The sequence below is a fragment of the Nerophis ophidion genome, linkage group LG11, assembly GCF_033978795.1.
Source record: "Nerophis ophidion isolate RoL-2023_Sa linkage group LG11, RoL_Noph_v1.0, whole genome shotgun sequence".
Lineage (NCBI taxonomy): Eukaryota > Metazoa > Chordata > Actinopteri > Syngnathiformes > Syngnathidae > Nerophis > Nerophis ophidion.
In genome coordinates, this window is record NC_084621.1 from 42,486,364 (window position 1) to 42,511,977 (window position 25,614).

The 25,614-nt window shown below is 36.8% G+C and overlaps 1 protein-coding gene and 1 non-coding gene across 2 annotated transcripts in view; both read right to left on the bottom strand.

Annotated features, from left to right (window-relative positions):
* Nucleotides 1–25,614, bottom strand: part of kcnn4 (potassium intermediate/small conductance calcium-activated channel, subfamily N, member 4) — a 91,860-nt gene that overhangs the window by 8,212 nt on the left and 58,034 nt on the right. The window contains exons 5-8 of the mRNA XM_061916033.1: nucleotides 21,165–21,275; nucleotides 3,563–3,684; nucleotides 1,299–1,368; nucleotides 643–809 (exon numbers count right to left, since the gene is read on the bottom strand). Coding sequence (XP_061772017.1) covers nucleotides 643–809; nucleotides 1,299–1,368; nucleotides 3,563–3,684; nucleotides 21,165–21,275 — 470 coding nt within the window. The remainder of the gene's footprint in view (nucleotides 1–642; nucleotides 810–1,298; nucleotides 1,369–3,562; nucleotides 3,685–21,164; nucleotides 21,276–25,614) is intronic.
* On the bottom strand, nucleotides 3,849–3,931 carry trnal-cag (transfer RNA leucine (anticodon CAG)). Its single transcript has one exon. It is a non-coding gene; the product is annotated as a tRNA-Leu (tRNA).

Sequence of the window (25,614 nt, forward strand, 5' to 3'; positions counted from 1 at the left end):
CTTTTAATAATAACCAATGCACATTAAAGCTGTCACAACTATGACTCTTGTGGCTTACTGCCCTCAGTCATAGCACCATTCCCAAATGATGTGGGCTCTATTGATAACCTCACTAAAACATTTTTTTTTTTATACTGTATGGCATTACCCAGAAGGATTTGCACTGTAGACAGTAACTGAAAGTAGCATTGAGCTACAAGGGAGGATGGAAATTGTGCCATTTGTGCAATAAAAAGTTTGTATATTGTTACACGTTGTTAATCCTGCTTTGTCTACACGAGACATAATCATAAGTATTGATTAGTTGATGTGAGACAAGTTTGATTGGTGAAAATGATGCTGATTTGCCTAAATGGGCAGGGAAGCTGGACAAAGTTCTGAGGCCACGCACTATTTACGGGGATTGATTAAATGTGCGTGAATTTGCACGATTGCAAATTCTTGGAGGGACTGTAGTGTATGCTTTGCTGTGCTGTTGCTTTCTGACTTGCATGTATTCTTTCTGGTACCTAATAAAGGAACCTGCGGCTTGCACTTTGCCAAACCAACAACAATGCGGCATCATCACCCTCTTGTCATGATGCTGTGTCGTTAAGATGGTCTGCACAGCCTCAAATGGCGAGTGTTGTGAGCTTTGTTTACCTGATCTCTGGGTTGCGGTGACGTAAGACCTGGGACAGCAGCTCTGAGGTTTGCTGGAAGCAGCGACTCAGCTCTTCAAGCTTCTGCTCCATGGAGAGGATACGCTGCTCCAGCTCCCGATAGGAGTTATTCCAATTGGCGCTGAGGTCGCACATGATCATCTGCATCTGGTTAAAAATAATAAAAATAATTTGTACATCCACTATCCACCTTGTGGACAAGTTCATGCCACTGGGTTTTGACACTAGGGCTCTCAAGTTTTTTCAACCCAAACACATTCAGACACATTTTTTGGAAAATCTATTGGGAATTGGCGTCGAGCTAGAGCAATTTGAAAGTGTGTAGCGTTACTTTACTTTTCCAGCACCTTCTTCTTGCTTTGTTGGCATGACAAATTGTAACATTTCAGAGAGGCAGTCAGACTGAATCCGCTCTGTGTGCTTGACTACTTCACATGCAACAAAGGCATTGATTTCACGTGAATCGATAACCAGTAGTACTGACGGACCTTGGTCGGTACGAATTTAATATCTGTGCTTCTCAGTAAAATCTCAAATTAGGGAGGATAGGGGTGTGACGGAACCGAAATGACAACCACTTCTCTGTTGAGTAGCTTAGTGATGGAATGAATTAAAAAAAAAAAAAAATACCGTTACCTTTGGCAGGTCGACCATCTCACTGACATAATCCCGCAGTTTTCTCTGTTTGAGGCGCAGGTGACGAAACCTGTGTAAGAACAAATGAATTTAGGATAAATCACAGTACAGTAACACCTCTTTTTTTGCTTTTCATTGGTTCCAAAAATGACCGAGATAAATGAATTCCCGCAAAGTAGGACTCTCTAAATCATGAATCAAAAATGTTTATAGCTAAAGTATAAAAACCTGTTTATCACCCTCTAAATACATGTTAAACATTATAAGAGCCTTTGAAACATGGACTATAACCCTTTAGTCAACTTTGCACTCTTTTAACCTAATATAGTAATGCTGCCTAGGGCAGAACCAATACATCTATTTATACATAAATACAGTTTTATATATACTGTGTATATATATATATATATATATATATATACATATATATATATATATATATATATATATATATATATATATATATATATATATATATATATATATATATATATATATATATAATATACTATGTATGTACAGTGGGAAAAAAACATATTTAGTCAGCAGCCAATTGTGCAAGTTCTCCCACTTAAAATGATGACAGAGGTCTGTAATTTTCATCATAGGTAGACTTCAACTGTGAGAGACAGAATGTGAAAAAAAATCCAGGAATTCACATTGTAGGAATTTTAAAGAATTTATTTGTAAATTATGGTGGAAAATAAGTATTTGGTCAACCATTCAAAGCTCTGATGGAAGGAGGTTTTGGCTCAAAATCTCCCGATAAATATCCCCATTCATTCTTTCCTTAACACGGATCAATTCGCCTGTCCCCTTAGCAGAAAAACAGCCCCAAAGCATGATGTTTCCACCCCCATGCTTCACAGTAGGTGTGGTGTTCTTGGGATGCAACTCAGTATTCTTCTTCCTCCAAACACGACGAGTTGAGTTTATACCAAAACGGATACATGGATGATACAGCAGAGGATTGGAAGAATATCATGTGGTCAGATGAAACCAAAATAGAACTTTTTGGTATAAACTCAACTCGTCGTGTTTGGAGGAAGAAGAATACTGAGTTGCATCCCAAGAACACCAAACCTACTGTGAAGCATGGGGGTGGAAACATCAAGATATATGTTTAAACAGTGTACATTTTCAAAAGATAAATTGTGCTACATTTGGAAAGGGTGGTTTCATATGTGCTCTAAAAAGAAATCTTTAACTAACAACAAAGTGGGTTATCAAAGTGACTGTAGAGCAACATTTACACACAATGTATACCAAAGCATGTATATAAGCAATTTATCCATGCTTATACTAAACTAATGAGTTACGAGGAGCACATTTAACGTACACGCACGCACACACGCACGCACACACACACACACATACACTGCTTATCATTTGGAATGGTGTCCATGTTTTTGATCATCACTTGTGGGGACCACCCTTTCTACAGGTTGTGGAGGCATAAAATATGAGGTAAAATGGCCACTGCCCAGTTAGCTCATACAAGTCTTTAAATCTCTGGATTGATGAAGTAATATGCTGATCATTCTTACTGGGGACCCTGGGGGAAGAGTTAATATGGTTCATGGGGACCAAATTTAAATAATTTTGGATAATTCACATAAATTTGTACGTGACTACTGAGGTCCATTAAAAAAAAAAAAAAAGGTTCAAATTAAATATGACATGAAAATGCAAATGTGCAAATGTCTCACACTCAAACTAACCAGTAAACATATTTTATGGGCCAAAGCTTAAAATTCACTTAGGAATCTGCAGAAGGGATCTGACTATCATTGAAAAAGGTTTCCCTTTAGAGCAGTGGTCCCCAACCTTTTTGTATCCGCGGACCAGTCAACGCTTGATAATTTCTCCCGCGGGCCGGGGGGGGGTCCTTTTTTTTTTTTCTTCTTTGTCATGAAAAAGGGACGTTTTTGTCATGAAAAAGGGAGGTTTTTGTGGTTGGTGCACTAATTGTAAGTGTATATTGTGTTTTTTATGTTGATTTAATAAAAAATAAAAAATAAATATATATATATATTTTTTTAATATTATGTTTTTTTTAATAAAAAATTATTCTGCGGCCCGGTACCAATCAGCCCGGTGGTTGGGGACCACTGCTTTAGAGGACCTGTTTTTTTGTCCCCATACTGTCAGAGGTCCCCTACAGGTGACTGTGTAAACAGAGCGATGTCCCCATTAAGTAAGCATTGCCGAACACACAAACACACACACACACACACGCAATAGTTGTGATAGTAGTTACATACACTCTGATGGCCTCCAGAAGACATCTCTGGTGTCTCCGATGTTCTCCTCGGTTTCCTTTTGTCAGGTTGGCTCTGTGCAGCAGCCAGCACTCACGTAGCACGTTGGCAGCAGCATGGCGGATCTGAGGAGTAAGTTGGTATTTATTACTGATTGAAACTTTTATTAGTACATTGCACAGTACAGTGCATATTCCGTATTATTGACCACTAAATGCTAACACCCAAATAAGTTGTTCAACTTGTTTAAACCGGACTACACGTTAATCAATTCACGGTAAAAGTATCCTGTCAGAAGTGGAATTCGAACCCACGCCTCTAGGAGAGACTGCGACCTGAACGCAGCGCCTTAGACCGCTCGGCCATTCTGACATCCTGAATAATACAGAAAAGGCAAAATATTTGTTTTGCTGATAGTAGCTGTTGGAATTGTAGTCATGTCTGAACTGCTATGCTTTGTTCATTTCCATGTTTAACATTATCCACTATGCTGTCTGCTACATGTTATTTACATCAGCATCTACTTGTTAAAATGAATTTATTTTTGCAGTTGAAATGTTAAATGAAATCTCACATAATACTCGCAATGAATGCTATAGCCTTTTTTTATTTTTATTTTATTTTATCTCAAGTTATCTTTTAAATGGCAGAGGATTTGGCAGGTCTTTCACTAGCTAGCGTAAATGTAAGTACGGTAGCCATTTCTTTCTGAAAATACTAAAACAATACAAATAAACCAAGTGATATAAAGTTTTTGTTTCAGCTGCAAGATAGCTTCGTGGAAAAAAAAGTCATTCATACAAGCGTTAATGTTACCTAAGTACATCCTAAGTAAACAATTTGCAGACGTGAAACGTTGGTCGGTGTTTCATTACCTCCTATTGTAGTGTTACAAACTTATGAAGCTTGACGTGTTGTACAAATATTGTATGAGCACATTGGTCAGACACTGAAAAGTGCCTGGTAAAAAGAAATATCTTGTTATGCGGAGGTCTTTCACAGGGGTTTGTGACCTCAAGCGCTGAGGTACTGCAGGGGGTTGTAACATTTATGGTTAATTAGACTTTTTTTTTTTTTTTTTTATATTTCCCAAATTTGAATGCCTTAAATACACATTAACATTGATCAAACAAACTGCAGTATAGTTTATAAACTGCTTTGGCATAGGCACTCTACTCACTGTGATACAGTGGGGCAAAAAAGTATTTAGTCAGCCACCGACTGTGCAAGTTCTCCCACTTAAAATGATGACAGAGGTCTGTAATTTTCATCATAGGTACACTTCAACTGTGAGAGACAGAATGTGGGGAAAAAATCCAGGAATTCACATTGTAGGAATTTTAAATAATTTATTTGTAAATTATGGTGGAAAATAAGCATTTGGTCAACCATTCAAATCTCTCACTGATGGAAGGAGGTTTAGGCTCGAAATCTCACGATACATGGCCCCATTCATTCTTTCCTTAACACAGATCAGTCGTCCTGTCCCCTTAGCAGAAAAACAGCCCCAACGCATGATGTTTCCACCCCCATGCTTCACAGTAGGTTTGGTGTTCTTGGGATGCAACTCAGTATTCTTCTTCCTCCAAACACGACAAGTTGAGTTTATACCAAAAAGTTCTATTTTGGTTTCATCTGACCACATGACATTCTCCCAATCCTCTGCTGTATCATCCATGTATCCATATTGGTATAAACTCAACTCTTCCTGTTTGGAGGAAGAAGAATACTGAGTTGCAGCCCAAGAACACTACACCTACTGTGAAGCATGGATGTGGAAACATCATACTTTGGGGCTGTTTTTCTGCTAAGGGGACAGGAGGATTAACGGCGCTATACTGTATTCTTTGTATATCTTAAGATTGCACAATTACAAGGTACCTTTTGGACCATCCATCCATCCATTTACTACCGCTTGTCTCTTAAGGGGTTGCGGGGGTGCTAGAGCCTATCCCAGCTGCACATGTGTGGAAGGCGGTGTACACCCTGGACAAGTCACCACCTCATCGCAGGCCCAACACAAATAGACAGACAAATTTCACACTCACATTCATTTCGGACCAGTTTGGTTCAAAACACAATGTTATACAAGATATATAAATAGGGGTTCCCCGCTCCATCTCACCATCAGTTTAGGGGTCCTTAGCCTGAAAAAGGTTGCAAACCGCTGTTTTAATGGTTTTGATTTCAGATATTTCAGTTTTTGCATAACGTTTTGACCCAGATAAATGTGTCCTTGTTCAGTCATACCTTGTCGTAAAAGCAGGGGCACAACCAGGAATTCCGGGTTCCATGACCCCCACCCAACCCCAACACCTGCCAGTCAGGCGCCACATTGAATTATCCCAACTCTACTAGCGTCCACGCCGCCCTTGCTTAAAATTTTTGTCAAAAATCCGTCTTAATCAATTAATCAATCAATCAAAGTTTACTTATATAGCCCTTAATCGTTGTCTAAAAGGGCTGCACAAGCCATAACGGCAGGATTTGAATAATAGTATGTTGTGTATCTAGTCGTCTCACCCCTAATTCCAAATATTACTTCTGAACCGAATCTCTCGCTTCGTATTACAAACAAAACAACTATCGGAAAGAAAATATTGCCGTCTGCAGAAGAGGGTGGGGGCACTCCAGCCACATAGCCCATCCAGACAGCTATGTTGCCACTGCTTGCATCACATGTTGCCCGTTTCTCTTTGATTCTATTCATGTGTGTTTGTCTTCCTGCCCAAATGGCTGCAGCAGCCCTGCGATGATGTCACGCCGGCCCCACTGCGAGGGTTATTAATAGACTGCCCACATCCAGGTGTCTTCCCTTGTTCCCATCAGTGTAAATCTCTTAAACGGTTCCTCCGAAGGATGCACACACACACACACACACACAAAACACACACAGGGAGCAATGTGTAAAGATGCACCTTGTGACAGGATGCAGCCACTGGAAGAGAGGAAATGGTTGTATCCTCCAAAGCACTAGTTTTCTGAGCTGAGATACTCTGAGTGTAAGTCAGCTTATGTCAAGACACTTTTATTTCTATAGCGCCAATTATCTAGAGCAGGGGTCGGGAACCTTTTTGGCTGAGAGAGCCATAAAAGCCAGATATTTCAAAATATATTTCCGTGAGAGCCATATAATATTTTTTAACACTGAATACAACTAAATGTGTGAATTTTTAAATAAGACCAACATTTTTAGAGAATGATAATATTATAAGTCTACTTTTCTTTTTAATAACATTGTTATTCTAAAGTTAACCAATAATAAATGTAATTATTCTTAACATTAATGCGTCATCTTGAACAGGTGCGATAGAAAATAGATGGTTGGATTAAAACGCATGATAATGTTTTATAATTTGAACGTTATTTTTAACACTGTGATTACCAGCGGAATTATTCATGATTTATCGTGAAGTGAAGTGAATTATATTTATATAGCGCTTTTCTCTAGTGACTCAAAAGCGCTTTACATAGTGAAACCCAATATCTAAGTTACATTTTTAAACCAGTGTGGGTGGCACTGAGAGTAGGTGGGTATAGTGTCTTGCCCAAAAACACAACGGCAGTGACTAGGATGGCAGAAGCGGGGATTGAACCTGCAACCCTCAAGTTGCTGGCACGGCCGCTCTACCAACCGAGCTATACCGCCCCATCGTGTTAAGCAAGGTCAGCTAAGATTTATCTGAGAGCCAGATGCGGGCATCAAAAGAGCCACATCTGGCTCTAGAGCCATAGGTTCCCTACCCCTGATCTAGAGGGAGCTTTACACACGGAGCATGTCTAGAAAACAAGTCCTATGTTTTCCATCCATTCATGTATCTGTGGCAGCCTGCACGAATACATTTCAACCACAAATAGAGTGGTGCTATGTGTTTGCCCTCGCTCATAAACACATAACGCCCATGGGGCCTCATCTTTTCAACTTCTTACTAAAACTGTCTCTACACCAGAAGGCCATAATACGTACGTATGTAAAAAAAAAAAAAAAAAACTGTTTCTCCAGGATTCTGTTGGCTTTTTTTGTGTCTGTTGCCACCTAAAATTCCTAAATTCACAGCAGTTTTTTCAGAAGGTCACAAAGATTTGAGGCTTTATTTTCCCCAATAATATAGCATAAACTTGGGATTTTAAGAATTTGTTACCAATGTTTCAGGAGTTTCTTTTAACCGTAACCTGAAAAAAAAAAAAGCACATGATTTTAACAGAAATTGGAAAATAAATACTGTATTGATGTTTTACTTGTTTAATGCAGCCCAGCCTAAAAGTAGACACTAGGTGGCAGTAAAAGCACATACCCAGCAGAGTTGTGTGCAAACTTGCCAACCTTGAGACTTCCGAATTCGGGAGATGGTGGGTGAGGGGGTTTGAGGTTGGAGGGGTTGGAGGGGTTAAGGTGTGGGGGGTAGCGGGGGTGTATATACAGTGGGGCAAAAAAGTATTTAGTCAGCCACCGATTGTGCAAGTTCTCCCACTTAAAATGATGACAGAGGTCTGTAATTTTCATCATAGGTACAGTTCAACTGTGAGAGACAGAATGTGAAAAAAAAATCCAGGAATTCACATTGTAGGAATTAAAAAATATATATTAGTAAATTATAGTGGAAAATAAGTATTTTGTCAATAACAAAAATTGAATGAATGAATGAAATAAGTTTATTTCGGTCATACAATCAATCAAATCAATCAACCATTTGGTGTGATCAGTTTTACAGTACAAGTTATATGTAAACAATCATACACATTTACACACAAAAAAAAATAAAAAGAATGACCGAAAAAAGAATAGGCTGAAGCCAAAGCTTATATTTGCCTATCCTATACCTTCACGGAAAATTAGATTGCCTGGAACATCAACGTTAAAAAAAAAAAATCAATGGGATGAAAGTAATTGTTACTATATTTTATAAGTTTCAATTATTTCACCTTTCAAGGTTTTCTTAAACCTTACCAATGAAGTGTATGTCTTCAGCTCATCACTGAGCTTGTTCCACCATTTAACTCCTAAAACTGTAATACATTTGTATTTTATATTCGTTCTCGCTTTACCTATTTAAAAAATCAATACCCCCCATAAATTATAGTTTTCTCCTCTTAAATGAAATAGCCTATGAATACAAGCTGGAAGGCTGTTGTTCTTTACTCGAAACATAATTTCCATTGTTTTTAAACACACAATGTCTGAAAATTTTAATATATTTGAACTTAGAAATAATGGATTGGTATGTTCATAGTAGCGCGCTTTGTGTATTATTCTAATGACCCTTTTTGTAAGTTTTATTATTGGGTCCATGTTTGTTTTAATGGAAAAATAAAAGAATAATACAACATATGCAGGCATTTCTTATTCAGCATGTCTTACTTGATAAAGAATAGCAATAGATTTGGATGTTTTTCCCTTTATATATTCAAAATGCGGTTTCCAACAGTTTATGATCAATTATTATTCCCAAGAATTTAGTTTCATATACTCTATCAATTTCAACTTGATTTAATTTAAATGTTGCCTCACAATTTGTCCTTGCACCACTAAGCACCATAAATTTAGTTTTCTTATTATTTAATGATAACTTCTTGATATCAAACCATTTTTTTTAGCTGAATTAACTCAACCTCTATTATCCTCAACACTTCCTTCAAGTCTTCTCCTGAACAATATACATTTGTATTATCTGCAAACATAATACATTTTAATGCTGTATATTAAATACTGAACGAACATCATTTAGGTAGAGTATAAATAACTTAGGTCCCAATACCGAGCCTTGTGGAACCCCACAAGTTACTCTTCTTGGCTGTGATTTGGTCTTGTTAATGTCCACATATTGAGATCTGTTACTTAAATAACTACTTAACCACTGTTGTGAAACACCTCTTATGCCATATTTTTCCAATTTCTGCAGAAGTAAGGAATGATCGATTGTGTCAAAAGCTTTACATAAGTCAATAAATACTCCAACGGTGTGTTGCTTTTTTTCTATTGCTGTAGCTATGTTTTCTACAAAGTCCATCACTGCTAGGGATGTAGATCGATTACTCCTAAAGCCATACTGATGGTCATTCAGTAGCTCATGTTTGTCAATTAACTTATCAAGTCTATGTACAAATAATTTCTCAATAATTTTTGCAAATTGAGGTAGTAAGGACACAGGTCTGTAATTTGAGACCATATGTTTATCACCATTTTTATAAATTGAAATAACTTTTGCGATTTTCATTTTCATTTTCAGGAAAAATTCCAGTTGATAAAGTAATGCTGCAATAAAGTTGATTTATTACATATATAAGTAAACGGCTTAAGGACACAATCCATCACTTCTTTAACAAGTGACATATCCACGTTGTTACCATCGACAGATTTTTTATTTCTAAACTTTCTGACCACTTCTAACACATCACTTTCACAAACTCCGCCAATAAACATTGACATTTTTATGTCAGATACACGCTTTAACTTTTTCTCATCCTTCATATTAAAATTAATATTTTTTGCCAAATTTGGGCCAACATTCACAAAAAACTTATTGAACTCCTCAGCTATTTCTTCTATATACCTACTCAGTGGCCTAGTGGTTAGAGTGTCCGCCCTGAGATCGGTAGGTTGGAAGTTGAAATCCCGGCCGAGTCATATCAAATACTATAAAAATGGGACCCATTGCCTCCCTGCTTGGCACTCAGCATCAAGGGTTGGAATTGGGGGTTAAATCACCATAACTGATTCCCGGGCGCGGCACCGCTGCTGCCCACTGCTCCCCTCACCTCCCAGGGGGTGATCAAGGGTGATGGGTCAAATGCAGAGAATAATTTCGCCACACCTAGTGTGTGTGTGACAATCATTGGTGCTTTAACTTTTTTAACTTATATTTTCAATAATTGAGTTGTCATCTTTTACCAGATATGCTGTAAAACCCTTTTGCTAGATTTTTTAATCATAGAATTAAGCACATGTCAGGTTTCAATGATATTATTTTTGTTTATGCAGCAATTGTTCATAGTAGTTTTTTGTTGCAGCCTCATGATACATGTCAATCTGTTTTTATACTTTTTATATTTGTCCTCATTTTGCTTTGTTCGATTCTTAATAAATTCCCTGTAAAGCCTTTTTTTTAATTTTTTTTTTTTTTTTTTACAGGCTTTTACTAAACCCCTTGTTATCCATGGTTTCTCCATCGTTTTAGTAAAGTACCAATGATTGTCACACACATACCAGATGTGGCAAAATTATTCTCTGCATTTGACCCATCACCCTTGATCACCCCCTGGGAGGTGAGGGGGGCAGTGGGCAGCAGCAGTGCCGCGCCCGGGAATCATTTATGTTGATTTAACCCCCAATTCCAACCCTTAATGCTGAGTGCTGAGCAGGGCGGTAATGGGTCCCATTTTTATAGTCTTTGGTATGACTCGGCCGGGATTTGAACTCACGACCTACCGATCTCAGGGCGGACACTCTGACCACTAGGCCACTGAGTAGGTATTTTCCTTATATTCTCTCAATGGACAATGATGGTCATAAAGTGTCAGAAATATATCCAGGAATGTATCGTATGCTTCATTAGTATCTTCCACAAAAACATTTTGCCAATCTTGATTTAAAAGATGAAGGGTTTGCTTGAGCAAAGTATGACTGTTTGTCATTTTAACTGTAAAATCTAATAAAATATATTTGCAAAAGATCAGCCTTGAATGCCTTAACTGCTTCTGGTGATTGTATTCTAACAAATATATTTATTTGTCTTTTTGTTTGTAGGTTTCACTCGTTGTTCATTTGGATCACTCTAAAAACAGTCACTAAGAGTCCACTTTTTCTCTTCCCATTAAATACATTTATAAAAATATTGTCAATTAGTGTTAAGGTGTCCTTTTTTATTCTGGTAGGTTTTACAATTAGTGGAAATAAACTCAAACTAAACATAAGATTAACAAAATCAGTGGTTTTCATGTGATTATTAAATTTCATCAAATCAATGTTGAAGTCACCACAAATCAAGATCACCTCATCATTGTCTTTCATATAACTCAAACATGTTCTTATCAAATTGATAACTGCATTTTTTAGGAGTTCTATAAATATGACTAATTATTATGTTTTTGGATATTTCAACACTGATTTCAATAGTTACACATTCTATCGGATTGTCAATACAGTTGTCATGTCAGCAATCAGCCTACATTTGAGAGAGGACATGACAAACAATATAACACCTCCTCCCCTTTTGTTCATCCTGTTTTGCCAAAACATTTCATATCCCTCTAATCCATCCAGTAATTCCTTATTATCATTCAACCAAGTCTCTGAAATTGCTCTTATGGTAAACCTTTGCTGTATTTGTTTAAGATACTTTTTTAATTTTGGAAATGTTACTGTAAAGACTCCTGCTGTTGAAATTAATCACTGAAAAGCCTTCCATTTGAACATTTGAATTCAACTGTTCCTCAGTATAATACTCACAATCCACATTGGAGTCCTGATAGAAGTGAATATCTGGGTCAATGTTATTTTCTAACTCATAGCATTTATGATCATGAAAGTCAAAAGACTTGAATTATGTGCAGCTCATGTGTTCTTCTATCATGTTGGTTTACCAGATTTTGGCTCATTCCTCTATGCAGATCTTCTTGAGAGCAGTGATGTTTTGGGGTTGTCGCCGAGCAACACAGACGTTCAACTCCCTCCACAGATTTTCTATGGGGTTGAGGTCTGGAGACTGGCTAGGCCACTCCAGGACTTTCAAATGCTTCTTACAGAGCCACTCCTTTGTTGCCCGGGTGGTGTGTTTGGGATCATTGTCATGCTGGAAGACCCAGCCACGTTTCATCTTCAAAGCTCTCACTGATGGAAGGAGGGTTTGGCTCAAAATCTCACGATACATGGCCCCATTCATTCTTTCCTTAACACGGATCAGCCGTCCTGTCTCCTTAGCAGAAAAACAGCCACAAAGCATGATGTTTTCACCCCCATGGTGTTCTAGGGATGCAACTCAGTATTCTTCTTCCTCCAAACACGACGAGTTGAGTTTATACCAAAAAGTTCTATTTTGGTTTCATCTGACCACATGCCATTCTCCCAATCCTCTGCTGTATCATCCATGTACTCTCAAACTTCAGACGGGTCTGGACATGCACTGGCTTAAGCAGGGGGACACGTCTGGCACTGCAGGATTTGATTCCCTGTCGGCGTAGTGTGTTACTGATGGTAACCTTTGTTACTTTGGTCCCAGCTCTCTGCAGGTCATTCACCAGGTCCCCCCGTTTGGTTCTGGAATTTGTGCTCACCATTCTCATTATCATTTTGACCCCACGGGATGAGATCTTGCGTGGAGCCCCAGATCGAGGGAGATTATCAGCGGTCTTGTATGTCTCCCATTTTCTGATAATTGCTCCCACAGTAGATTTTTTCACACCAAGCTGCTTGCCTATTGTAGATTCACTCTTCCCAGTCTGGTGCAGGTCTACAATTCTTTTCCCGGTGTCCTTCGACAGCTCTTTGGTCTTGGCCATAGTGGAGTTTGGAGTCTGACTGTTTGAGGCTGTGGACTAGTGTCTTTCATACAGATAACGAGTTCAAACATGTTCCATTAATACAGGTAACGCGTGGAGGACAGAAGAGCTTCTTAAAAAAGAAGTTACAGGTCTGTGAGAGCCAGAGATCTTCCTTGTTTGAAGTGACCAAATACTTATTTTCCACCATAATTTACAAATAAATTCTTTAAAATTCCTACAATGTGAATTCCTGGATTTTTTTTCACATTCTGTCTCTCACAGTTCAAGTGTACCTATGATGAAAATTACAGACCTCTGTCAGCATTTTAAGTGGCAGAACTTGCACAATCGGGGGCTGACTAAATGCTTTTTTGCCCCACTGTATATATATATATATATATATATATATGTATATATATACATATATATATATATATATATATATATATATATATGTTCTGTTCATCTGTTATTGATTAACAGATGTTCTACGAGTCGGTGGTGGCGGGCGCCTTCTTGTACGCCGTGGCTTGCTGGGGCAGCGGGCTAAGAGTGAGGGACACAAACAGACTGGACAAGTTGGTAGAGAAGGCCAGTAACGTGGTGGGAGTGGAGCTGGACTCTCTGGCAGTGGTATCAGAGAGGAGAAGTCTAGCAAAACTCCTAGCCATTATGGACAACACCTCCCACCCACTACACTCGGACCTTGCGGAGAGAAGGAGCACGTTCAGTGGAAGGCTCAGACTCCCAAAATGCAACACGGAACGACACAGGAGGTCCTTCATACCGACAGCCATCAGACTGTATAATGCATACGTTCCTTGACTGCACTTAAATGTAGAATACATGTAGAATATATTTATATTATTTATATTATAAATATAATATATGTTATATATTATTTATTATTATCGTCTATTGTGCGCGAACTGTGGTGCTGAATTTCCCCCAGGGATCAATAAAGTACTTTCTCTTCTATTCTGTATATATACAGTATATATATATATACTGCGATGAGGTTGCGACTTGTCCAGGGTGTACGCCACCTTCCGCCTGATTGTAGCTGAGATAGGCACCAGCGCCCCCCGCGACACCAAAGGGAATAAGCGGTAGAAAATGGATGAATATATATATATATATATATATATATATATATATATATATATGTATATATATATATATATATATATATATATATATATATATATATATACACGTCTCTTCTTTGTTCGTCTCCTTGTTGTGTGTGCAGTTGTGCACTGAGCTCCAAAAGCCTTAGATGCTATGTGACTGGGCCGACACGCTGTTTATATAGAGGAAAAGCGGACGTGAGGACAGCATGCGGCTGTTAAGGGGTGAAGGTTTCTGGTGAGAGAAGACGCTAAAGGCGGTGCCTGTAAGGCATGCCCCCAATATTGTTGTCCAGGTTGAAATCGGGACAAATTAGGGAGAATGGTTGCACCGGGAAATTTTCGGGAGGGGCATTGAAATTCGTGAGTCTACCGGGAAAATCGGGAGGGTTGGCAAGTATGGTCGTGTGTAGAGAAAGTTTCAGACAATCTCCTCAATGATTGGTCAAAAGGCAGTCACGTGACGACAGTGCGCCATGAGTGCTACCAACTTTGAGCTGGTGTCTGCGGCGCTTCCTCGTTAGTTTATCAGCGTGTACAAATGCCTTATTGTGCAACATGGGGCTGCTTCAAAACCCAATGTAGTGTGCAATGGATGACAGTGGTTCAATCAAGTCCGTCTAAGTCTAAAAGCCCAGGCATTGCACGCACATTAAGTGGAGGCAGCCACCACAGTTGACGTACTTCACACAAATGTCATGATTTCTCTGTGATTGTTGGTCCAACGCTAATAAAGATTTTTGCCAAAGTGAGGGTAAGAAGTTATTTTTGCATGTGTTCTGTGTATTTTTTTTTTTTCATGTTTATAGCCGTCAGTTGTGTGTTTGAGTGCCTGCTGGTCAGTAAACACGGCATAAATGCAGAAGCAGGGCTCATCAAATGCGGCGTGAAAATTATACTTTTACCAAATAAACGCATATGTTATTGTTAGTTTGTGAGCTGGAGTATGTTTATAACTATATGGTGACGCATTATTTTGGTTTATTTTGACAGGAAAATTAATGTCAAAACAACAGAAAGTACATGCATCCGGGCACAACCTTGGTAGCAAAAATGGCACCTGTTGTTTAGTTGGAAATACTCTCTTTATACACGGCTCAGATACTCAGAGCTCCTTGTCAGATTAATGTACTGGTTTAGTTAATTATAATTAATAACAGTAATAACTGGTTATAATCAATGGATAAAACACCACCAAAGGCTTCTTTACTGTGGCAGACATTCTCTGTGTGTGTTTTATGCTTGAAAAGTGTTTTCCCATTCCAAACCGTAATTTATGTTCCAACACATTTACCTCTGCACTTTACCAGCATTTGAGAACTTTTGAAAACGGTCTATGGTGCTCATTTTTGTTGGTAATTCACAGATGAGAGATTATCATCACACTTTAACATCTCTGACATGCAAATGTTGCTTCTTTGCTAGGTCAGCATTACTCATGCAAAATTAAACATGGTTGATATACGTTAGACATTGAATGATATTTAATTGTGATTAACCAAAATTAATCAACCATTTAATTGCCATGAACAAAAGCCAAATTGTATAGTTTGTAGGGCTGCGAATCTTTGGGTGTCCCACGATTTGATTCAATATATCGATTCATGGGGTCTCGATTTGATTATAAATCGATTTTTTCGATTCAACGCGTTTCTTGATTCAAAAACGATATTTTTCCGATTCAAAACGATTCTGTATTCATTCAATACATAGGATAGCAAAACAACTTAAGAAATTTTCAGCCCAGTTTTGTGCATAGGCACTGTACAGATGAGGCCCCTGGTCCATAGAGTGTCAAATGGGACAAAATTAAATACATATTTAAATAGCGTCTAAAATGTGTTATTCATTCATTATAATTGGAATTAAATACATCCATACATCTATGTTCTACCGCTTGTCCCTTTCGGGGTCACTGGGGGTCGCTGGAGCCTATCTCAGCTACATATGGGCGGAAGGCGAGGTACAATCTGGAAAAGTCGCCACCTCATCACAGGGCTAACACAGATAGACAGACAACATTCACGCTCACATTCACAAACTAGGGCCAATAAAATACGTATGTCCATCCATCCATCCATTGTCTACCGCTTATTCCCTTTGGGGTCACAGGGGGCGCTGGTGCCAATCTCAGCTACAATCTGGCAGAAGGCGGGTTACACCCTGAACAAGTTGCTATAAAATACGTATGTGTGTAATTAATTTATTGAATTCAAAAGGACATTGGATTTTTGAATAATTGTATTAATAATTTCAATATTTTATTCTCTTTTTAATTAATTATTGATTTAATTATTTATTTCACGATCTAATTCATTATTTCATGATTTGTTTTAGTATTTAATGATCCCGTGTTTCATAGCTTTATGAATGTATTTTATCGGTCACACTCCCATCAAAGTCCGTGGGCCGGGCTAACACCGAATGTAGTCCAATGATTGCTTTGGGCTGAAGCCTGGAACTTTTCAGGTCTTTCATTGCGGCTATGGAGGATATACTCCATCCATCCATCCATTTTCTACCGCTTATTCCCTTTTGGAGTCGCGGGGGGCACTGGCGCCTATCTCAGCTACAATCAGGCGGAAGGCGGGGTACACCTTGGACAAGTTGCCACCTCATCGCAGGGCCAACACAGATAGACAGACAACATTCACACTCACATTCACACACTAGGGCCAATTTAGTGTTGCCAATCAACCTATCCCCAGGTGCATGTCTTTGGAAGTGGGAGGAAGCCGGAGTACCCGGAGGGAACCCACACATTCACAGGGAGGACATGCAAACTCCACACAGAAAGATCCCGAGCCTGGATTTGAACCCAGGACTGCAGGACCTTCGTATTGTGAGGCAGACGCACTAACCCCTCTGCCACCGTGAAGGGTTAGAGTGGCAGAGGTGCTTTCAATTATAATTAATTAATGACACATTTAAAAAATATTAAAAAAAATAAAAATTCCCATTTGACCTTCCACACTGGTCTGCCAGAGAATAAGAAGACAAAGCAGGAGTGTTGCCAAGTTAGTAACTTTCTCGCTATTTATAGCAAGTACACCCTATGGATTTTTTTTTTCCAAAAAGGCAAATAGTAACGAATATAGTACAATGAAGCAACTTTTGTCTATGCTGACATGAAAAAAGTATCAATCTTCTCGACGAGCGGCAGGTTTTTTTTTGCAGCCCATGTTTCATCCAAACGGCCCACAGGCCACTTTGTCTCACTTGTGACATAAAGAAAAACACATAAAGTAAATTTGTTTGTTTGGCTTTTCATGTTCTTTACTCGTTTTTTGCAATTGTTTAACGGTCAATTATTATTTGCTATAATAATTGAATCACCATGTCATTGTACCCTTGCAACCCAACACCGCCAAACAAAAGATTGTAGTCCTGTGGGAATCACTCTCCTTGTAGAAAATGGATGGATGGAATAAAGATAACCAAATGAAGCCCACATAAGCAAGCACTTGGCGACGGAGGCAAGGAAAAACCTCCTCTTGAGAAGAAAATATGAACAAAACTAAAAACTTACATCACAACTAAGGTTGCAGAAGCTTTTTATAGAGAGTGTAAAGTAGTTTATTTATTAGACACCTCCCTCATGCTTGCTAACATTAATTTCCTAGAAATTCACCAATAAAATGTACTGTATGTCAATGTGTCATTTATATATATATAAAATATACAGAATGTGTCATATAACAGGAGCCCCTGCAGCATGAATTTGTCATCGTCTTTGCCCCCACAACGCGATCACGACAATGACATAAACACACACGCACATTGAACATCATGCATGTGCTACCAGTTTCCTGGCTATCGCTGCCGTCCTGAACTGACACAAGCTGCTTTCCGGACAAAAGATTATTTCCTCTGTTTGACGCCTTGTAAAGTCTGTAAAGAGGTTGGCGGGGCCTAAAAATAAACACAAAACAAAACATGCACGTGACACGTGGAAATTAGTCAAGCTTCCATCCTCTTCTCCCACCATAAGCAACGATGGGAACATGAGCAATCAGTACTTTCAAAATATTTAGCCAAGAAAGAGAGAAAAAAAATCAGTCAACACATCAAAGGTTATCATTCAACTGATTTAAACTGCAAAGGGCCAAATGGGAAAACGGTAAACAAATCAATCTTTAAGTAATTACTGTGTAGTTGATTAAGAATTACTTTTTGTTCGTTTTTTTTACATTTCTTTCAGGCATAACAAAACCAAAAACAACTCTACATCAGCGCAGTTCAAACAAAATAGAAACCTCAATACAATAACGTCATCTGAAAAAAAACAATAGTAATATTAAAAAAAAAAAAAAAGTAAATAATGGTGTGTATCCAAAAAGGAGCAGGAAGAAGAACAAGCTTTTTATGTCCTGCCCCATGACGCAGATATAATATTAGATTTTTTTTTTTTATCAACAACACAATACATATTGACCATATATAAAAATATTCAGTACATAAATACATATTAATCTTATATAACATCGTTTAGTACATAATTACGTATTAACCTTATATAACAATATTTAGTATATGATTACAGGATACATATTGTATATAATTACATTAAATACATACGGATATTATTGAATATGAAACTACGTCAAGTTATTTAATCATACAATAATTTTATTTTTCCTTATTAATGAATTAATCATCTATTGATTTCATAATTGTTTAATGATTACATTTACTATTGAATTAACTATTGCCACATTTAATTAATGATTTACATATTTATTTTATTTTGTCCCATTTGGCCATTGACAGCACTTTATGAATAAATAATAAAATCAAGAATTAACTGAATGATGAAATAATGAAATGTCATTTTACATTAAATAAATGAATGCCGCATTCAAAAATACATGCATTTAAATTATTACTTAGATGTGTCATTAATTAATTGTAATGGTAATTAAATATATATTTATTTATTTATGGCCAACCTGACCCTCCATATAAAACTAAACAAAAACACAATAATTATATTCTATTATTATTACTATTATTTGCGGTGGGAGTAGTATACGCATCTTTATTTTTCATACTGAAGTCATAAAAAAATGAAAGAGCATAAAACTTGCTCATGATTGATTACCATTTGGAGATACTATAAATATGAAAAAAATGTTTATATACATATACATATATATATATATATATATATATATATATATATATATATATATATATATATATATATGTATATAAACATTTTTATATATATATATATATATATATATACCTGTCATGATCCGCTACCCGGATCATATGTTTTGTGAAGTTTTGAGTTGGTTTGTGCACTTCCTGGTTTGCTCTGTCACCATGGTTGCCTATAAGTTTCACCTGTAACTTGTTTTTGACGCACACCTGTTGTAATTACTGTCTCTTATTCAAGCCTGCCTTTTCCGTTGTTTCGACCTCGCAACCTAGCTTTGGTTACCCATGACAAGTGACGACACTGCTCCTTGTTTCTGGTAAATCTGTTTTGTACTTGTTAGCTTCCACGCTATTCCTGTTTTTACGTCCCTAGCTTCCATGCTAGCAAATTTGGTTTCCCTTTTCTGCCTAGCACCAGTGTTTTTGTTCTTAGCCTGTTTTTAGTTTAAATAAACCATCATTTCTTACCTCTACGCTGTGTCCGAGCCCGAACTTCATCTTGGAAGAAGCACCATCACCACCATGCCCAGCAAACAATACATTTATATATATATATATATATATATATATATATATATATATATATATATATATATATATATATATATATATATATATATATATATATATATATATATATATTATTTTTATTTATTTTTTTTTCTTCATATTTAAAGTATCTCCAAATGGTAATCAATCATGAGCAAATTTTATGCTCTTTCAATAAAGATGTGTATACTACTCCCACGGCAAATAATAGTAATAGAATATAATTATTGTGTTTTTATTTAGTTTAATATGGAGGACCAAGTTGGACATAAATAAATAAATATATATTTAATTCCCATTACAATTAATTAATGACACCTCTAAGTAATAATTTAAATGCATGTATTATTGAATGTGGCATTCATTTATTTAATGTAAAATGACATTTCATTATTTCATCATTCAGTTAAATCTTGATTTTATTATTTATTCATAAAGCACTGTCAATGGCCAAATAGGACAAAATGAAATAAATAAATATGTAAATCATTAATTAAATGTGGCAATAGTTAATTAAATCATTTAATAATAATGAAATCAATAGATGATTAATTCATTAATAAGAAAAACTACAATTAATTATATGATTAAATAACTTAATGAAGTTTTTATATTAAATAATATCTGTATGTATTTGATGTAATTATATACAATATGTATCCTGTAATCATATACTAAATATTGTTATACAAGGTTAATATGTAATTATGTACTAAATAATGTTATATAAGATCAATATGTATTTTATGTACTAAATATTGTTATATATGGTCAAAATGTATTGTGTTGTTGATTTAAAAAAATCCAATCATTATAGCTGCGTCATGGGGCATATATACATACATACCTATATATATATATATATATATATATATATATATATATATATATATATATATATACACACACACACATATACATCCTAAGAGGGACAAGACATAGAAAATGGATGGCTTGTGATTTGTTTTATCTTATTGAATATCATCTATTGAGGAGATTGAATATCATCACCTAATATACAGACATGGCTTTGAACAAAATTTAAATGAACCATTCTCTGAATTGTCTTTTTCGCGCACACAATCATTCTGTGAATTCTCATACTCAAAAACACACTTTTTATTTAATTGAAAATCTTTATTTAGTCATTATTTATTATTGTCATCTTCAAATATACGGTATAATTACTTTAATTGTTTTTTTATGTTTGTTACTTTGAACAAAATAATCATGAGTAACTGAATATTGTATATTTTTTTTTTTTTTGCATTAAAAACAACACCTACCCCTTTGGAGATCTGGATGTCCAGCATAAAAAAGTGCACGTGCTTCTCTCCTTTATTCAATGCAAGCTTCTTGGTTACCACGGCGACAAGCATTGCGGTGCAGGCTACACCCTGAAACACAAAAGTTACCCATTAGTAAAATACACTTTACCGAAAGCATCAACAAATATTTCGAGCGAAGTGACACCGCAACACAGAACTGATGTCCCTCTTCATACCTCTTATGGTTTTGTCTAATAAATCATTACGTTTTATTTACACAGAGGGTCGAGTATAGTTAAACACGAGGCTGTTTAGCACTACTATAACAGTGCAGGTTTCCTATGAGAATAACTGGCTGCTATTGCTGGGCATCAGTTGGACAGAATGATGGAAAAGATTAAGATGGACCATAAAACAAAAATAGACACACACACCAGACAGTAACACAACCACACACACACACATCTTCGGACAATGCTCAAACTCACATTTATAAACAAAAACATGTTTTACCTTTTTTCTCTTCAGACTGCATCAGAAAAAGAAAGGAAAGAGTAAGATCCAGCATGAAGGAAGTGTTTTTGATTCTAACACATCTAATGATATATTTTTTTAATGTTACCAGGGATTTTCCTAAAAATTACACAGTCTTCCCCCTTCTACGGCTGTTAATTGGTTGAACTGGATAAAACACATGTCTGCGAAATACGAATCATTAATTATAAGTCAAATATTTTCATAAAAACCTGTTTACAACCTTCTAAAGAAATGTTTCAACATTATAAGAGCCCTTTTGACATGAAATAACACAATTTAGTCACCTCTACACACTTTTAATCCAATATAGTAAAGCTGCCTGAGGCTGAGCCAATCTGTGGCCACAATACTGAACAGCGTGCTCTGATAGGTTTTGTCTCCTCCATTGGCCAATACTACTGTAATCTTGATATTTTTACATTTGTAACCATCCTTATGCTTGAAGAGGCTTTATTTATGAAGTAAATTAATTATCACATATTATGTTTTGCATATGGTGAATGTTTATATTAATCTTGGAGAAAGCCTACCACCAGGTTTAAGTAAATAGTAGCATTTCAGTTTGGGCACATAATAACATTACTTAGAAATGGCAATAGCGGAGGATGAATGTCACATAACAAGAAGATAGAGAAAAATAAGAAGTTTATCGACTATGGCGTCGGACGCGTGCACATTTTCAGGACTTATGCTGATCCCAAATACAGATCAGCAGGTACCAGAAGGTAAGAAAAGTAACTTTTGCATATATTGCGATTGGGCACATAAAACTAATGTTACAAATATCAGTACTAATAACTTTAGTACTGACATTTGTGTGCGGGTTGGATTAGTTCTCGTGGGAGAAAAGTCAAAACAATCGGACCTTGGTATGCCAAGGTGATGGCCCTATCCGTGAGAAGAGACTACATGTTTAGCCTAATGACAGCATCTAAGATACGACCGGCATCTGTTTGTTTTCTTTTCAGTCGCTTACACACAAACATCCTATTTATGGCCAGGATGCGCTCTCCTGACTTAACACACACACACACACACACACACACACACACACACACACACACACACACACACACACACACACACACAGGAGTTTGGAATATAAAACTAATTGTTTGGCTTTTCCAAGTAAGGAGTACTTAATTTTTGACCCGACCTCCTCCAGGAACTGCAGTCCTGTATAATGATGCTCGCTTGTAATAAATAAAGTTTTGGGTCAGTAAAGCGTCTCCAACGTCTGTTTTTAACCTAGCCACATTGCCGTGTCACCCTTCTGTCCAGACGAGGATGACAAGACCATTAATACACATCAATTTAGAACAGGAGTCGTCACCAACGCGGTGCCCGCGGGCACAAGGTAGCCCGTAAGGACCAGATGAGTAGCCCGCTGGCCTCTTCTAAAAATAGCTCAAATAGCAGGACTTACCAGTGAGCTGCCTCTATATTTTAAATTTTATTTATTTACCAGCAAGCTGGTCTCGCTTTGCTCGACATTTTTAATACCTAAGAGGGACAAAACTCAAATAGAATTTGAAAATCCAAGAAAATATTTTAAAGACTTGGTCTTCACTTGTTTAAACAAATTTTTTATTTTTTTTTTACTTTACTTTTTGTAACCTTTAGAAAGACAATTTTAGAGGAAAAAATACTACCTTAAAAATTATTTTTGGATTTCTAAACACCTATAACTTTTTACCTTTTAAATTCCTTCCTCTTCTTTCCTGACAATTTAAATCAATGTTCGATTAAATTTATTTTTTTCATTGAAAAGAATAATAAATACATTTGAATTTAATTCTTCATTTTAGCTTCTGTTTTTTCGACGAAGAATATTTGTGAAATATTTCTTCAAACTTATGATTAAAATTCCCAAAAAATATTTTGGCAAATCTAGAAAATCTGTGGAATCAAATTTAAATCTTATTTCAAAGTCTTTTGAATTTTTATTTTTTATTTTTAATGCAAATTGAAATAATGATTTGTCTTTGTTAGAAATATGGCTTGGTCCAATTTGTTATATATTCTAACAAAGTGCAGATTGGATTTTAACCTATTTAAAACATGTAATCAAAAATACATATTTATTGTGAGAAATCATTAAGATGGTCAGTGTTTCCACAAAGATAAATAACAATAATTATTATTAATAACATAGAGTTAAAGGTAAATTGAGCAAATTGGCTATTTCTGGCAATTTATTTAAGTGTGTATCCAACTGGTAGCCCTTTGCATTAATCAGTACCCAAGAAGTAGCTCTTGGTTTCAAAAAGGTTGGTGACCCCTGATTTAGAACCAAAAAATGCTTCAAGGAAATATCCCTCAAAAAATTGCGATATGGAGATGCCGCAATATTTGAAGCGCGATGTAAGGAGGGACGACTGAATAATATTTTGTGTGATCACTTTGAAGACAGCCTTTTTACGTTTCCAGTACACAGAGCAATGTCTATAACGACATGCTTGGACATGTTTGGTGTTGAAAAAAGTCAAAACGTAACACCTTTAGGATGACCTCGAACAAACATGGTGAGCCACCAGGCACCCGCTTGGGGACCTGTGACCTATGACCCCGGAAACACGCTTCAAAACCTTGTCCAAAGTCTTCTGAGAAAAGTTGGTAGATCATGTCATTTGTAGTGACCCCGTGTCCCAATACTTTTGTCCTTCAGCCGCAATGAAAAATCAACCACACACAACAACAATGAGGCTGGAAGTAATGCTCCTTAAGCGCTGACCGAGCACTTTTCCTCCATCTTGCAGGTGCAGGCAGTCACGCTGACTCCCACCAGCGCTCCACAGGGACAACGACGTGTATCTTTTTCCAAGTTCTGGTGGGCACAGGTTGGCACACCCTGTAGTTGTGGTGCTGCCAAAGGCAATAAAAGCCCCTAAAAATGGACGGGATGGAAAGCTTTGCCTTATAAGGGTAGAGACTTATAAAAAGCAAGGGACGATGGAGGCATAGAAAAGATTGTTTTCAGCTGTACTACAGAGGTGTTCCCGCTAGACTTATTCCCACAACACATAACTTCTCTCACGCTGTTCAGCTTATACCCTGCTTGTTTTATCCTTTCAATCCTGTGACAACTAAGTCAAACTTCACTGCTGCTGTATGCCACAGTATATAAAATGCTACATGAGATATTACTGTATGGGCCATTCCACTGAATCTCTTCCATTAGCTTCCTCACAAAATACAAACGTATAATGGCTCCATAAAATCAACTGTAATTATTTTTTTTTTAACTATGCAAATGGGCCCAACACATGAATCTGATTGCACATTCATCACCAGGGCCGCCCCTGCTTAAAGGGGAACTGCACTTTTTTTGGAAGTTTTCCTATCGTTCAAAATCAATATGAAATACAAGACAATGGATAGTTGTTGTTTTTTCCATTCTAAATATCAACATGTGTGTGAATGCCTTAAATGTGATCAAAAATCTGCTTACAATAGAGCCTATGGGAGCCGCTGCATTCTGCCTATAAAGCCCATAAAAATATTCTAACACCTCCATTAGTGTTTTATATACAAGATGTAAGCACATATGTAACGTAGTAACGGGCAAATGTATAAGAACATTTAATATGTACGTATTTTGATCATCTAAGCCAGGGGTCGGCAACCTTTATCACTCAAAGAGCCATTTTGACCCGTTTCACAAAGTAAAGAAAACAATGTGAGCCACATAACTCTTTTGAAATATATAATTAAATAATACTGCATACTGAGGTTTTTTTTGCTTTTTGCTATGTGTAAACCAGGGTTCTCAGACACGCGGCCCGCGCTTTAATATGAAAAGGTAATACTAGTGCGCCCCGCGAGTTTTATATGAATGCCGCTTGACAGCGTCACACCTGTCAACCGTCCCAATTTTCCCGGGAGACTCCTGAATTTCAGAGTAATTATTCCTTCGAATGTACGCTGGTGT